The sequence below is a fragment of the Canis aureus genome, chromosome 3 (assembly GCF_053574225.1).
Source record: "Canis aureus isolate CA01 chromosome 3, VMU_Caureus_v.1.0, whole genome shotgun sequence".
Taxonomy (NCBI): domain Eukaryota; kingdom Metazoa; phylum Chordata; class Mammalia; order Carnivora; family Canidae; genus Canis; species Canis aureus.
The window spans coordinates 23767117-23783909 of record NC_135613.1 but is presented as its reverse complement, the minus strand read 5'-3'; the positions used below and the strand labels follow the sequence as shown (position 1 = coordinate 23783909).

The 16793-nt window shown below is 46.1% G+C and overlaps 1 protein-coding gene across 8 annotated transcripts in view; it reads right to left on the bottom strand.

Moving 5' to 3' along the window:
- The window catches only part of BANP (BTG3 associated nuclear protein), a 104979-nt gene that overhangs the window by 73311 nt on the left and 14875 nt on the right, over positions 1–16793 (bottom strand). For 7 of the 8 annotated variants that reach the window (XM_077891092.1, XM_077891095.1, XM_077891096.1 and 4 more), the window contains exons 2-4: positions 5764–5902; positions 1574–1665; positions 456–655 (exon numbers count right to left, since the gene is read on the bottom strand). In XM_077891092.1, the coding sequence (XP_077747218.1) occupies positions 456–655; positions 1574–1665; positions 5764–5833 (362 nt within the window). In that variant the 5' untranslated portion in view covers positions 5834–5902. Of the gene's footprint in view, positions 1–455; positions 656–1573; positions 1666–5763; positions 5903–10891; positions 10968–16793 lie in introns of all 8 variants that reach the window. The other variant, XM_077891093.1, reaches the window with a different exon arrangement.

The window sequence follows — 16793 nt, the reverse complement described above, 5'->3', positions numbered from 1 at the left end:
GAACACTCTGAGGAACCCCTTCCATCTAAGTAAATTCTTATCAAGTCTCTACTGAAACAGTACAGAGACTACTACACCCATCACTGACATGAGATTCTAAAGGGTTTTTTTAAAGGCACAATAAAAACTACTGCTATAAATGGAAAATCTGGTATCTCCAATAAAATTGATAAACACTACCTATGTGTACACAAACCATGCAGAACAGAAAAAAAAGAGAGAGATGCACATCTTCAAAGACCTGATAGCTCAGTTCCAGAGAGAAGATGCATTAGGTGGCTTCTGCCCAACAGAAACCACGGGAACGACTTCAAGGCAGTCGGGCTGGGTGTCACGTGTCAAGGTTGCGGCTAACTAAACTCAGAGCCACAGAGCCACATGCAAGGCGACTCCAGCGGCCAGGCCAGGCCGGGAAGCCTGGTGAGCAGGAGGCCCGCCCTCCATACCACTCTTACCATCGCACTTTGTTGCACGTCTGGGTCGCACCGAGTGGCGAGCCTGCCACCATGGGGACCTGGATGGGGCTGTGCTGCTTGTTCGTGACCAGGTCCAGTTTCTCTTCTAATGATTTGCAAGTAGCCTCCAGAGCCTGCAGCTTGGCTTCGATACTATCCAACCGTAAGCAGATTGTCTGGTTAATGGAGTACAGGAATGACTGCAAATGGAAAAAAGAAACTGCTCAGAAGGGATGCTGTGATTGCAGGGTGACTGCCCAATTCCAAATGCATCTACAGCAACAGAAGTGGCCCTGCATTTTGGCTCCTTTGTTTCAGCAGAAGCACGCGCAGAGACCAGGACAGGCGCTCCCACTGAGCCAGGGTCACTGCGGAACACCATCCCCAGGCGGGAGCCCAGCCCACAGCAGAACACACAACAGTAGTTCAGGGTGCCACTTGTGCACGGCAAGCCTGCCACCCAGTGGCCAGCACGCCATCTCCAGCTGCCACTCTGAGGGCTCAGGTACTCTGCACTGGCCCACTTTCTCCCTTGCTTCCTCCCAGCAAGGTCCCTGGCAGCCCACCCTCAGCCTGGAGAGCCCCTTGTTTCCTGTGACAGTCACAGCCACCCCCACCCCCGGCCCCCACCTCCAGGCTGAGCCAACCAGCCACGCACCCACACCTGCACCCAGGAATGCCTCGCACTGGTCCTCACAGCTGGCCACAGCCTGGGCAATGCTCAACAAATGGGAATTTGCTTGTCCTCTTCTCTCCCACCCTCAACTTTGGGGGGGGGAAGGGGAGGAATGCCCGTAGCAGACACCTTGGGGGGTGTGGGGACAGGGAGCGGGGCTGTGGGGGCCGTGAGTGCACGTGTAGCCAACTGAGCTTCTCAAGAACCAACATGCTTGTGTCTTGGCCAGCCCACCGCATGGGGCAGCCATGGGTTGATCACAGCCCTGTGATAGCAGTGGCCCCCAGCCCAAGTGGATTCCTCACCACAGAGCTGCAAAGGCACAGGGAAGTCCCGTCTTCACCAACTCTGAGAGGGCCATGTGGGAAACCCCTCCGGGTCGGGGGACCACCCTCTGTGGGGCCCCAGGTACAAGGGTGCGGGCAGCCCTGGCAGCTCTCACCTTGATGGAGGGGTCCTGGCAGTTGATCTCCAGGCGCTGGCGCTTCAGGGCCGGCTCGTCGTCATCTGCCACCACATGGTTCTCTAGCACGACTGCAAACCGACGCAGACACAGCAAGTGTGAGCACTGCGGCTGCCGCCACCCTGCACCCACGTGGCTCAGCCTCCCATCCCCAGGCACCAGACTCTGTCCTAGCTCCTGCCACTCTGAGACTCCGCACACAGGAGCCAGCGCCTCTGCCCCAGGGCTTCCAGCTTCACAAAACCCAAGAACAGTGAGGCCTTCTCTTCAGTTCAAGGCCTGTCCATTGGCTACCTCATTTGAAAATCAAACCCACAGTGTGCATATCACCTTCCTAGGCTCAGACGTGACATGGCCATACGGCAAGCACTCCCTGCCAGGGTGCTGCTTCGCCCAGCTCCTGCCCCCCCACAGTGGTTCCACCCACGGTCAGGGCCGGCCCCCTCCCCTCTATCCCAAGTTCACTACAAGCACAGCACCAAAGATAAACACAAACACCAGAACTGTCCACAATCACATCATCTCTGTGAACCACACTTCTCTCCATTCCTGAACCTTGGCCCCAGATCGCCAACCCAGAAACAGACTTGCAGTTGTGGACAGAATGTCCCATTCAGCATTTGTCCTCAGGGATTACCATGAGGACCTTCCCACATCACTGCAGTATTTTCCCTTGTCCTCTCCTTGCCTGGAGTTGTCAGTGTCCACTGCACAGAGTATTTCTCCTTCATCCTGCACTGCCACACGTGGACATCTGTCACTTGGCCCTCCTGCTTAGTGGCTTCAACTCACTTTCTGATGGTCATACGAGTTTGGGAATGTATTCTACAGAGTGAGTACTGGTGAGTGGGACCATACCAGTGTACATGTGGAACATGAGCAGAAGCATGTTTGCCATGGCATTCATGGGAATAAGCCAGTGCGCACATACACTTTGGGGCATCATTCATCCCACCTTTCAAGTGCACCCCACATTACAGTCAAGCAGGACAGACTGGCTGTGACAGGTACCACCATCTGCCTTGCTCAGACAATGCTGTCTGAGCACATCCCTGCTCCTCCACAGCCCTCCCAGAACCATCAAATGCCCAGCCACCTCCACTCAGGGAGACTGAGTCACCTTCCCTGCAGCCCCGTGTGGATGCTAGAACTCAAACCAGCTCCCACTGTGATCCCAGCTGTGGCACAATGCCTCTCCCCTGCCCCCTTCACACAAAGCTGTCCACATCTCTCCTCCTTATCTGTTGAGGGAAGCTTCAGGGAGAGCCAGGTGCCCTGTCCCCACCTCGATCAAAGCATTACAGGTTGACAGGTTGTGCACACTGAGGTTCCAAATCAGAATCTCGATTTGTTTTGTGCCAATGCCTTAAAGCCTGTACGTACTAGATGACTCATCACAAAACCCCAAAATTTAAAGATGATGATTAGTCCTGTGGCTCAAACACAAACCCTTCATGCATCCTAGATAAGAGCTGTAAACTGATTTCCTAGAGGTAAATTATCTATATCTGCAGAAACAAGCCAAGGACCAACAAAACAAGAATTACCCTGCCTACCAAAAGGTTTGGCGTCACACACTGTGGGTCATGGGCAGCAGGGAATGCTCAACCACCTCCACAGAAATGTGTGGAAATCAATGCCCATTTAATTAAGTAAAAGGAAAAATCCATGCCTACAAGTGTTTGTGGTTAGCAAAACACAAGTTCTCAAAAACTTTCATCTATTTACTACCATTGGAAACTGGTGAACTGTCCCAGGACTGGAAGACAGAGATCCTGGCAGTCATTATTCCAGTTCTTTTAATTTGCTGAATAGGAAGCAAGTCCAGTGAGGTTCAGCAACTTGTCCAGAGCCACACAGCTAGTTCCTATAATTATGGAAAAGATGACCTGCAGCAGCATGAAGTACTTCCAGCTTTAAGCAAAGGGCAGCAGAGCGACGTGTCAAAGGAAGTGTGTCCACGGCGGATGATGGAGGAGGACATGCCAGCGTTCCAGCAACAACCTTCTATGGGTGGTACAGTTGCAAATATACTTCCCTCTTCATCCTTTGCTATATTTACACACATTGCCTGCATTGCTTTTTATAATTTTGCACACATTACTTTTAGAATTAGATAAAAGAACTCAATGTTCGTTTTAAAGCCAGACCAATCAACTGGAAGGCCAGGCCTGATAAAGTCTGCAAACCTACATCCATGCTAGATAGGTTAAGAGAGTGCAGCTACATGGGGAGGATGTGCAGATGCAGAGAAACCTACACATCTTTGTTTTAAGTGGAAATCAGAAAAAAAGTAGATGTCCATGTCAATAAGCAGTTCTACTGCTAGGATCATGGGACACTTTTATTTCTCCTACTTGTTTAACTACTTCTAAATTTTAGAAGTCTGTATTTTAGAAATGAAGGACAAAATCATCTCCATCTTAAGCCCACTCTGAAGGCAAACACATGTATGCACCATGGTATTTGCTGGGTGTGCGCAAGCTCTTCTGGACCAGGTATTGGAAGCTTTCTGTGTACGAAGGCCTCAGAGAGCCATGCACATAATGGTCTCATCAAACAGTCAATAAACTATAGTCCCCAGTTATGTAAGGAACACAGACTGGACAAAACCAAGGTTAGAAATGGTTTTTCTAAGCCTTATTTGAACTATAATCTCCAGAGAAACAATTTATTTAGAAAGTTAACAGTCCAGAATTCTAATTGTTCTAAAAAGGTTTAAAATTTATGTAATTGAAACATTTTTATTTTATAACATCTCAGTGTATGTTTTCTAAAGGAACAGTCATTCACCTACCAAAATATGAAGTTATTTTTTAAATTTTTATGGGCAGTGATAGTGGTTCTCTTATGTATGCATGTATGTATGTATGTATGTATGTATTTATCTCAATGGCATCTAAGGCATGGTGCTAATGAGGCCAAGGGTGCAAGTTCTCACTCTCAACAAATTGGTCAGCTTTCACAAAGACTGGTCACACAGCTACACTCACAGGCCCTAACTTTGTCCAATGACTTGACAGGCTCTTGATCTCACCAGCCAATAGGTGACAGCGGTTCTTATAAACAAAGTAGAGGCAAAATAAGAAAAAAGGCACAGCATTTCTGAAGGAGTGCCTCTATTTCTTTGTGACCGCTCGTTTAATTCTAAAATCATTTACACTTCTCTCCCTTCCAGACTACTACTAAGTTCCAAATGAAGTTTTTTCTCTTATTTTTCAAATGAATTTTTTTCAGTTAATATATCAAACAGATCATAAAAGATACACATCTTCCTACTTTCTTACAAGATTTCTAAATCCTCTTTTCTGTGGGGAAAAAAAAGTCAGCATTTCAATCCTACTATTCCAAAAATAATAACCAGGCAACTGTAAGACCCAGTGATTTTGTTGTGTGCACTTCTCACCTCAAACATTAAAAAAGAGAAGAAAGAAAAAGAAATTTACAAAGAAATCTTCTAAAATAAATGTATAGACAAAGCTTTTTCATAGATTGAATTCCTCAATTTTACAGTTTCTTTTATAAAGAGTCTTCTCAAAACAAATATTTAAAGTTTCAAAGTAGATGTGTGCTGTTAGCATTATTAAGAAAAATTACCAGCCTTAACAAAAGTACAGGAATAAAGTTGTTCTCACACACAGTCAATGAAAGAATCAATAAACATTTCTGGGAAATCTGTCAGTGTCTTATCAAAATTTTGAACATACAGAGCAATTCTACTTCTGGGAACTTACCCTACAAAAATATTTGCCAAGAGATCCCAGCAAGGCTCTCTGCTGCAGGGCATACAGGGAGGGAAAACAGTGCACACAAGGTAAATGGTGTGTATGGGAAAGAGGTCCAGCGGTTGGGCTACACCTGAGGCAGATTTGTCCACACCAACAAAGCAAGGTTTCTAATGTGCATTACAGAAATGGATTGTAAAGGCAGGAAGCTGTAAGGAGGAAAGCTGTGGAAGCCTGAGTGTCACAGGACTGCTGCAGGCGGGTGCTGGAGGGCTGCCCCTCAGGATGGATGGATGCGGTGCTGATATGTCCACCCTCCATGCCTAGCACATGTATCACTTCTTCTCTTGCTTTACTTTTAAAGGAAAGAAAATTTCTGGAAGTGCTTCTGGATTTGTGAAGAAGAGAGTATAAGAATTCACCTACTGTCCCACAGCGCCGTACCTGGGTGACCAGGACTCAGGTCTTCCACAGCAATCTGCACCACATCCGCCAGATCCTGTTCTGACATCATCCAGAGAGAGAAGAGAGTGGCCGGTGAGGGGGCAGGAATCAGATTCACGGAGGACTGGGTTTCTGCCACCTACAAAATCAAGACAAACAGGGAGATCACGATCGTGACCTGGGACATGAGACAAACTACTAAGCAGGTGTATCTCAGAGCACGTCAGGTGCTGCGCAAGGTTTAATACAGGGCTCTCCTGGCTTCAGACCACCACATGGCAGTGTTCTCTGAGAAGCCAGAAGCAGTTCGCAAACCCTGCTCACTGTCTCCATCTTTGCCCACTAGACCAGCCCCTTCCTGATCGTCTCCCACTTCCTTGGTCCACTCCCTACGCTACCTCCCAAGCCAGCTTCTTATGATGGCCTGACCAGGCCATCCCCATGCTGGTAGTCTCAGTGGGCCCCTGCCTTCCGCAGAAGTACACTTGCCCATCATCAACCTGTATCGCACCCGGGAGGACTACTGCATGCCCACTGCTGTTCTCCAACTGGAACACACACCCCCACTTCCTGGATTTTACCTGAGTGGACCCTTCCTCTCCAAGGGTGCTCCCATATTCCCTTTCTGCTACTCAAAGTGCCCCCCCCCCCCAACTAAGTGCCTCTGTTTTGCTTTCCTCTGGCTTCCAGAGCAGACCCAAACCACAGCACCACCTCACAACCATGGCCCTGGGAGCACTGCTGTCCTGTCACCCTCTAGGGCAGGGGTTTGAGCCGTCATCCCTGAGCCAAAAACCATATCTGGAACAGGCAGTTCCTTTCTTCTTGCTCCTGAAACACTTTGATTAGGTCAAGAAGGACCTTATCTTCCAAAACAAAAATGAGTTCACGTTATGCCAGATATGGGCTATCTATACACAGATCTAAACATACTACTTAAAAACAGGATGTCCTGGAGATCTTTAGGATCAATGTCACCATAATATTTTCACATATTATACTTTATGTTTTAATTATTTGTAAATAAATATTTTTAAAATAAACCATTTATTGATCTTTCCACAACCTGGCTCCATGTTCTTTGGGGGCAGGGGCAATGGCCTCCATTCTGTGGCACAGTTCCTCTCACCGCTGAAGTGCTCACAGCCCCCAGTCACCATTCCTGTGGGGCAGGAGGAGTCAAATTAACTTTCAGATCACCTACTTTCAACTAGGGGCCTAATGACATCTCCTTTTAATAAGTAAGTCCAAGAGGCATGAAGTTAAATTTGGAGGTGTCACACACATTCTTATATCCTTTAAATAGTGTGGCTCTTCTCCTTCAACCAGATTTAAAATTTATAGAACTTCTTAGAGACAAAATTTGTAAAAGGAGGAACTCATATGTTAAGCTCCTACGTTAAACCTTCCTTTACAGAGTATGTGTAACATTTTTACATAAATGCACGATCAAATATAAGATCGCAAAGGCATTTTTATTCACAGCTAATACACCTGACACAACACTGAATGAAGTACTCAAGCACCAACGGTCCTCAACAAAGGAGAAACTGATGACACACTATGGGGAAGGGAAAGGAGGCCTCCCCAGGCACCAGGACAGAGTGCCATAGGTTTCCAACCCTCCCCAACGCCCCCACCCATAAAAACATATAAGCAACTAGGATAGTAAGAACAAACTCCAGGTCAACATCCACAACAAGATTGAGTGATGAGGTGTTCCTAATGAGCCCCAAAATACCAGCAAGTTGGGATAAACCACTGAGAGCTACAAGATCACTGTGGTGGAAGCAGGGATGAAGCAGAAAGCAGAAAGAAGCAATCGGTCCACCTGATGACAGCAGCTGCAACCAGGAGGTGAGCAGAGTCCAAGGGCAGAAAACTGCAAAGGCCTTTGCAGAAGCATCCAGAAGGCCTAGAATAGTCTGGGCCCCAGGAACTCTCAGAGCTAATTATCCTCCCTTCTAGGCTAAATACACTAAAAAGAAATGACTAGGAATAGAATACCAGATGTATAGGACAGGGAAAAGTGAGAGGAAAATGAAAGTCTGATTGGTGGGAATGAAATGAAAGGTGGGAGAGAAAGGGGCACCTGGCTGGTTCAGCTGGTATAGCATGTGACTCTTGATCTCAGTGTTGTAAGTTCAAGCCCCATGTTAGGTGTAGAGCCTACTTTAAAAAGGGGGGGGGGGATGGGGGATGGGGGAGAAAATCAAAGCTAGGAGAGCTCAGAAAATAAACTGCTGCATTTTAAAACTTTCTAAAATCAATAGGATATAGAGCTCTAGAACAATGAAATTAGAAAAAACTATTCTAAATCATGCTTGCCTTCTAAATATTCAGGAAAATTAATTCCACATGAAAATGAACAACAGAAAACACTGAAGTCCAATCTCATGCAAAGATAATATATTTTAAAAGAGAATAAAGAGGAAAATAATGCTACTAAAGACCATGAAAGCATGCTTTGAGGGACAAGGTTCACGGTGAACCCTAAGCCAGCATTACAAAGTACAAAAGTGCAGGGATAGAACCCAAGAGGGTCAGAGATGAAGGAAACCAAAAGGAACCAGGCACAGGAAATGAGAAGTGGAGGAAAACTTTAAGAATAAGGATGAAAGAAAATAGTTCAAGAAAGAGGAGCACAAACAGTGGGCAAAGATGGCCCAGTGGACGTGGAGGCGGCGGCTCCAGGAGGGAAAAGCAGGGCAAAACCCAAGGACACAGAGTGCCCAAGAGTGTGAGTCAAGGCAACTCCCTGGAAGGGGGAAACTCTGAAACTACTTACGAAAGAGACACATCACAAACTTGGGGCGGGGGGGAGGTGAAGACGGATACCCAATCCCAAGATACATTCTAATGAAAACATTATTGAGAGAAAAGAGAGAAATTTCTTTACACATCCAAGCTAAAAGACCAGGTGACTTAAAGTAGGGGGAAAAATTAATTATCAAACTACAACAACAAAAAAATAGACTAACATATCTAAGATACTCTAAGAAACATGAGGCAAGAATTTTATATCCAGACAAAATGACTTTCAAGTGTAAAGGCAACAAACATTTATCAACATCTAGTACTCAGGAGGGTATTCCATAAACCCTTCCTGAAAAAACTGCGAGAAAACAAACCTTAGAAAACCAAAATCACTTGAAGAGACAACATAAGAACTGGTTAGTGGCAAGAATTACAGACTCACAAGCAGAACTAAGTGAAGAATATAAAGGAAAAGCACTGTACACAAGAGTTCTATGCCCATTGATATACATATAATTTTAACTGTTTAAAATGGGGAGAAAAATTGGAAGAATGTACACAAAATAAATACCAACAACTTTCTGTGATCACACTGACTGGTGGCATTGGAATTCCTTCCTGAGAACACCCTATGTGCAGATAAGGACTTCCGGGATATTCCAACTCTATCATTCTTTGACTCCTTGGGAACCAGGAAAGCAGACCCAGAGGTCAGACAACACCCTGGGGCTGTGCATTGGGTCGCAAGTACGAACAAATGTGCTGTATGTCTGCACACGCACTCTAATTCTCTAAAAAGAAAGAATTCACCAAAAAGGCAAAGAAACAGTGGTCGAATCAGGAGCAATGTGTGTCCCGAGAGCCCACACTGTGATGCTTAAATACCACTTTTCACCAGAAGAAATCCGGGCTTCCAGGACTACTGAGTCCAGGTCTGGGACAAGGATGACGCAGAGTGAGCCTGGAACACCTGGCCAGGCCAGAGGTAAGGAAGCTATGACAGACATTGGGGTCGTCGCAGAGGGCGCAGAGTCAACATGAAGCAGCTCCTCCTCGCCAAAGAGGAAAGAAACACTGACCATCAACAAGGTTACCCATGTCAGTGGGCTCAAAAAACTATTTTTAAGTTCATGACCTCATGCTACTAACAACACAGAAGGTCACCTTCGGAAGGTGCTATGAACCCAGTCATTAACTATTAACATTGATGATAAAAACAAAGAATTGGACACTTATCCTGCTTTCTACCTAAACTGTGCCACAGAGAAAACAGTCCCATGGTAAGAAGCATCTCTGCATGGAAGTATTGCCACTAAGAAACGAAGGAGTGACTTTGCAAGAAATGGAACCAATAAACCTAATGAAAAATGAGCATATAAAATGAGAGGGAATTTACAGAAAAAAGAAGGCACAAGGCTTTTGAACACGAGAACTCAACCCTTCACGCAATTTATAAACTGCAAAGTTAAACAAGACATCATCTTCCACCATCAGACAGGGGAGCACCACTGTGTGTCCCAGGAGGGTGAGGGGTGGGCGCGCTCCAATGTTTCCAGGGCCAACGTAGATGGGTATGGCTCCTTCCAGGGCAGCAGGCGAGGGCAATTACGATGCCAATGGCCATGGCCTAGACCCCACATACCACTCAGGAATCCTTCCAGCACCCACATTCATATCCACGTGCAGAGATCTGCAGACCCACTGAACCCGTAACAATGGAGGCATTGCTTTAGATGCAAAAGAGGGACTGTGGACTATGTGTCCATCAACAGGGAGTTTTTAAAACAAGGCACACACAATGGACACACCAAGCAGTTGTGTGTAAGAACTAGGCGGATGCCTCTAAGAAACACCTCCCAAGACGTGGGATTACGTGAACATAAGCAGGGCAGAAGTGTATAGCATGCTTTTTTCTTAAAGACATAGGCTAAGTATGCACAGACTATTCCTGGGACATACAAGGGACAGGAAATTATTTTTCCCTTTTCACCTTTTTATAATATCTGCATTTTTATCCTGTGCATTTATCACCTTTTTAGAAATAAAAAGCACTTTTTAAAAATGGTCAAATAGGGGCACATGGATGGCTCAGTCAGTTAAGCATCCTGCTCGATCTCAGCTCAGGTCTTGATCTCAGGGTCATGAGTTCGAGCCCCACACCAAGTGTGGAGCCTACTTGAAAAAAAAAAGAAGAAAAAAATATTGGTCATCTAAACATATGGGCATAAACTGCTAGGGATTCCCCATTCCCGCCTCAATTGCAGAGTAGAGTTCTGAACGCTGCTGCCTGTGCTCATCCGTGGGAGGGAGATCTAGTGGGCAGAGCGGACATGGGAGCCTGTCAGATGTGAAGAAACAGGTGTTGTGCTACCTCTGTGTCCTCTGAAGATGACCTCTAAGAGCTCCTCATGCCATAAACTCGGTCTTCCTTTGTCCAAATCAAGAACCTAAGCGAAGACAGTTAAAGGACACAGTGAATCGCTTAATGTAGGCAGTAAGACCTCAGTGAGATAATACCACCCACCCAACCTTTGAGGGGTGGATTTAAACGTTTTCAGGTCGCAGACTGCTTTCAAAATCTAAAACAAAACAAAACGCTATGAGCTCTTTTCCAGGAAAAAAAAAAAAGAAAAAAAGCACAGAGAGACAAAATTCTGCCAAGTTTCAGAGCTTCACCCACACCAACCATAGCTGCCTATCCCAGAAGCTGTTCTCCTGATGCTCGGGGTAAGAGTCCTCATTTCCTGGGACATGAGGCCACCAGGCAGACACCCCCCACCCCCTACCCCAGCTACTCCTGCAGCATGCTGTACTCAAGTGACCAGTTCTCGCCAATGGGATTTAAGTGCAGACATGGTGCATGGCAGCTTCCAGGACACCTCTTTACAGGGCAGCTGGCATGTGGCCACGGCCCTCCCACTTGTCCTCCTGCTGCTGGACTCCAGAGATGAGGGTGGGACAGAAAGAACTAGAAGAGCAGAGCAAAGAACAAGTCCTGCCACATGTCCCAGGACTACCAGCCTCAAACTTCCCTCATCGGAAAATAACCAACCACCTGCTCTAAAACAGCATATTCTGGAACCTGTCACATGCAGCCAGCCTTAACCTTAAGTGTGGCACCCTCAAGTCCGTTCAGATGGCCCTGGGTTCACAGGTTCCAGGTTAAATAGCATCCCTCACGAAGGGCTAATGGAAAGTTTTCAAACACCTAGTTCAAGCTTTTTCCTGGTCTCTGAAAGTTCTATGAGCGGCTCAAGAAAATCCTCCAAGCTCACCATAAAAATCCTCAATCCCAAGCTCTTCCCAATGAGGACGCCACGCACTATCCAAGTCGTTTACTCAAAACGGTTCAGCTGCCAGGAGAGAGTCATTTAAAATTCTGCTAACAGTGAAGGTTTGAATAGGAAAAACTAGGGCAACAGGCCCAAGAAAACTGGAGCAGAGTACTACATGCGGCTGCCATTTTGGCAAATTAAATTTACCATTTCTCAGAAGTCCTGGAGGTAGTCCAGTCTTAATACAATAAAGCAGCTGAGCTGAGATTAATGTCAATAATGTCTGATGGAAATGACCAGTTCGACCCTAGCAAGCCCATGAAGAGAGCATCTCCCCTGGGGCACATGAAAAAAGGACCCACCAACCCAAATCAACAACCGAAGTGCTCGATCTCAGGAGAATGGTGGAATAAACAATGGCACACCACACTGCGAAACACTACACTCATTAATGTGAGCGAGACTGGCTTAATATGTGAACCAAATTGAAAGATCTCCAGAATATAATACTAACAGAAATATATATATATATAAGGAAAATTATAGAAGAGTACATATATGATCCCAATCCCGTTTTCTAATAACTGCGTGCCTGTGGAGTCACAGGTCCATGTGCACGTGTAAAGGCGTCATGGTGAACTTCCTGGTATCTGGCAGGGAGGGGGAGTACAGACAACTTTCATCCTTTATCCTCCCTCAGCTGAGTGCTGAGTCTTCTGTAAGCACGTATTATTATCACTATGAAACTGTCCCTCTAAAACCGGTAAGTATTTAGACAAGTCCAACCACATCAAATCCTGACAAATACCAGGCAACTGCCTCAGCCGGCCATGTCCTCGAATCCACACAGCTCTGGGGGCTCCCGAAGCGCCATTGCCCCGGGCCCTCCCCACCTCACCTCCCTCTCTGCTCCCCCTTCCACATCACAGCCCCTCCTTCCCAGGGCTCAGCTGGCCATCTTGCTCCTCCCCTTCAGGGCAAACCACCTCCCTAAGAGCTGCCTAGACTTGCTGCCTCCATTCCCTGTAGAACTTAGCCCAATTAGACCAACCAGGTGGGTCCATGCTCCCCGCCAGCAACACCGGCACAGGCTTGCTCCCACCTCCTCCACCTGCCTCTCTCTTGCCTTCCCTTCTATGGGGGTGCTCATCATCTTCCTGACTTGGCGGGATGCCCAGGCTCAGTGGAGGACCTCTTCTCACTCAGTAGCACTGGAACACCACCTGTGGCTGACGACGCAGGCCCACCCTTCAACTCAGACCTCTCACGTGAACTCCAGATCCACGTAGCCAACAGCGTCCTGGACACCATCCCTGGGTGTCTGGTCTCAGTTTCAACATACCTGAACTGCACTCAATACCCACCCCACAACCACGCTGCTCCTCCGACTCTCCATGTCAAAACCTTCAGTCCTTGGCTCTTGTCCCTCTTACAGCCAAGCTGTGGGCATATCTCTCACTTCATGCACTCTGGCCTCATCTTCTCACATCTGGATTTGTGCACTGGCCTCTGCATAATCTCCCTGCTCTGTCTTTGCCCCATAATTATTCCCAATACCTAGTTAAAAAGCCATGCAGATCACATTAAAATACATGTCAGACCACGTCCCTCATCTATTCAAAGCCCACCAAAGGCTTCTTCCTAACTCATGAGCTTCCTGGCACTCTGAAGACAACTGTGTACCAGCTGGCACCCTCCGGTGCCCCTCAGGCTCTCCCCACGGCTCCTTGCTGGACCTGTCCAAGCTCAGAGCCCCAGCCCTCCAACATCCACTGGGCCCTCTGCCACCTAATGCCTCTGCCCAACACCATCTTCCCAGAGACAGAACTACACCCATTCAAAACCCACCATCAGCACCTGCATGGCTCCTTGCTCCCCTCTTCTGCTTTGTCACAAGGCACTGAGAGCTTAACTCACTACATACGCACCTGTCTCCCCTAACTGGAAGAGAAGCTCCGTTCAGGCAGGAATTTCAATCAGTTTGCTCCCTGCCTAGCACAGGGCCTGGCACACACTGGGCCACGACAAGCACCTGGATGATAAATCCACTGGACTTATCGGTGGGGTCACACATCAATGCAGAACTAGGACTGTCAGCATGTCTACTTAAGAGCCAGAGAGTAAAGTCTTCAAAGTACTGGGTCTATATCTTGGTTCCAATAAAGACTAGACTATAATTAAGTCCCAACTCTGTTTAGTTTATGACAGCGACCTTCATGTGAACGGCACATTCCGTTGTTAACAATGAAAATACAGCAAACTGCTCATCAGTTGTCAGCAGCAGACACTAGCAGCTGTTCATCAGCTGAAATACAGAACCACAAATTTATTTTTAATTTTGCTAATTTTTAAATATTTTGGATACCCAAAAAATAAAACCACAAGGCCATTAAAACAGGAATAAAAGAAAAGCTACTGTAATTGAGCATGCAACTTGACTTTAGCAGCAAAGGTTAAAGCACAAATGCTATGGACAGACTATCAGCTTTTTTTTTTTTTAAAGATTTTATTCATTTATGAGAGACAGAGAGAGAGAGAGAGAGAGATGCAGAGAAAAATGCAGAGGGAGAAGCAGGCTCCATACAGGGAGCCTGATGTGGGACTCGATCCTGGGACTCCAGGATCATGCCCTGTGCCAAAGGCAGATGCTCAACCGCTGAGCCACCCAGGCGTCCCGGACTATCAGCTTTCATTAGGAAAAAGGAAGCAAGAAAAAAATAAGCAAAACAAAGAAAGCCTCCTTGTGTCTACACTGGGATCTTCTGTCACCACAAGAACATCACTCGGTCTGTCTCAGGGATGTCACATGTACAGGTTTCTTTTTCCCACCAGTTTTTTTAGGGCAGAAATTCTTTGCAAAGCTGTTTTTTTTTTAAATATTTTATTTATTTATTCATAGAGACACACACACAGAGAGAGAGAGAGAGAGGCAGAGACACAGGCAGAAGGAGAAGCAGGCACCATGCAGGGAGCCAGACGTGGGACTCGATCCAGGGTCTCCAGGATCACGCCCTGGGCTGCAGGCAGTGCTAAACCACCAAGCCACCAGGGCTGCCCGTAAAGCGGTTTCTTATATTAACCCCTAAACAAAGCTCTGATGCTGAATCTGTCTTGGATGAGGGTCTTTCCACACAACCTCCCACAGCAGCGAAGTGACTCTGTGCTACTACTGTAAGCTACCCACCATCAGATACACACAGCGTGGCCAGCGGAAGAGGCACAGTTACGGAGGAGAAAGTCAGGCATGACCCTAGCTTGGAGGGGCCTCAAAATAGACAACTGGTGTGACTTCACACTGTCCATGAAGAAGATGTGAACTGAATGAACAACTCTGAGGGTAGGTGCGTCCCTACATGAGTCCAAGAGTCTCAGGGTGCCACCACCCGAATGGATGCTGAGCCCTGAAACGGCAGTGCAGACAAGGACCGCCAGCACAGAGATCCTACAGCCTGCCCAGTGCCCCTAGAGCCACCGCCTCTCATCTTGCATGGCTCCTGCTGGGGGTTCTGTGTGCACCTGAGCAGGAATGTCAAGCCCACACCATAAAAATCACAACAATTATTTCCATTCCCACGTGAAGAAGTGGCTAAGTAGAACCTGAAGCTGAATCTCCAGAAAAAGGGAAACCTCCACGAAACCAAAGATCATTCCATTAGGTCAAATTCTTTTGGATCTAAGTGTAGTAAGAACATAATTAAGATAATTATGTGAAAAAGACGCAGCTTGCTTATTTTTTTTCTCTGAAATCAATGCAGGGTGGGAAGGCAGTATACAAAAGACAAACTGGGGAAGGAAGGAAACATATAACTATCAACACCCTGTCTGGGGACAGGTAAACAAGGAAATTGGGAAGTAGGAAACCCTTCTTCCTATGGTTTCCCCTTCTTCCTGGGAAAAGCCAGCCACACCATTCCTTGGTTAAGACAGCTGGCCCAGATGTGTTTACATTTAAAATTAGAAAAAGAATGCCAAATGGGCCTCAGATGCAGGTCCTTCCCCTTAGGGTTCATGTTTGATTAACTTTGCCACTTTTACTCATTTTTTCCAAAAGGTACACACCTCCTCAAATACCAACCATGATGCAGGAAAGAAAAGTGGCTGCATTGAAACTGGTCCCACAGCACCTACTGCCCCAGTTCACATGCATCCTGGGCTCAGCACCCCTTTACCATCGTAAAGTGGGTGAGGTCCAAGAAGCCTGTGCTTGTATAGGTATATCTATCAGTAGTTACCATATTTGAAATTAGAACAGAAAATGTTTGAATACTTCTTTATTCATTTAAAAATTATAGAAATCAACAAAAAATTATAAAAATCAACATATTATATGTAAAATATTTTTTACGATAAACAACTATAGTTTCCAAAACAGCAGCAGCAAAATCTTAGCAAGAAGAAGGACGTAGTTTGGCATTTTCACACAGCTCCTTCATGTCAGACTTAATGGAAAACAAGTGGATTTTCATATCTGTCAGCTTTCATTCTTACATTAGGAAATATATTAGTTGATGCACACAAAGAAAACCCACCCTCACAAAGAAGTCCTGTGGGGACAATATTTTACCAGCCAATTCAGAAAACTGCGGGTACTCTTTGTTAAGACAATACCAACACTCGACAGGTGTTTTATTTTTCCCTGAAATCTTGTTGCAGTGTGCAATCTAAAACCTTATCGGTAAACTTTTTACTTTATTACTTTCAAATTATTACTTTCAAATCCATTGGTCTGTCTTGAACTTTCAATGGATCTTCCACCCAAATGCAACTTTGCAACATCGTGCATTGATCATGTGGAAAATACTGGTTTATTGAGTCATTCAAGTTTTCCAAACGCAGTTCATTATGTATTATCAGCATTACATTCATTAATATTAACACTGATATCAGAAACATCTTTAAGTATTGAGAAGCTGTCAGGATCACAGTGACAGAGGCATACTTTGCAAAATTCCAATTCCACTTGAAAGCTCAAATTTTCTCTTCAGCAATAGCATTAGT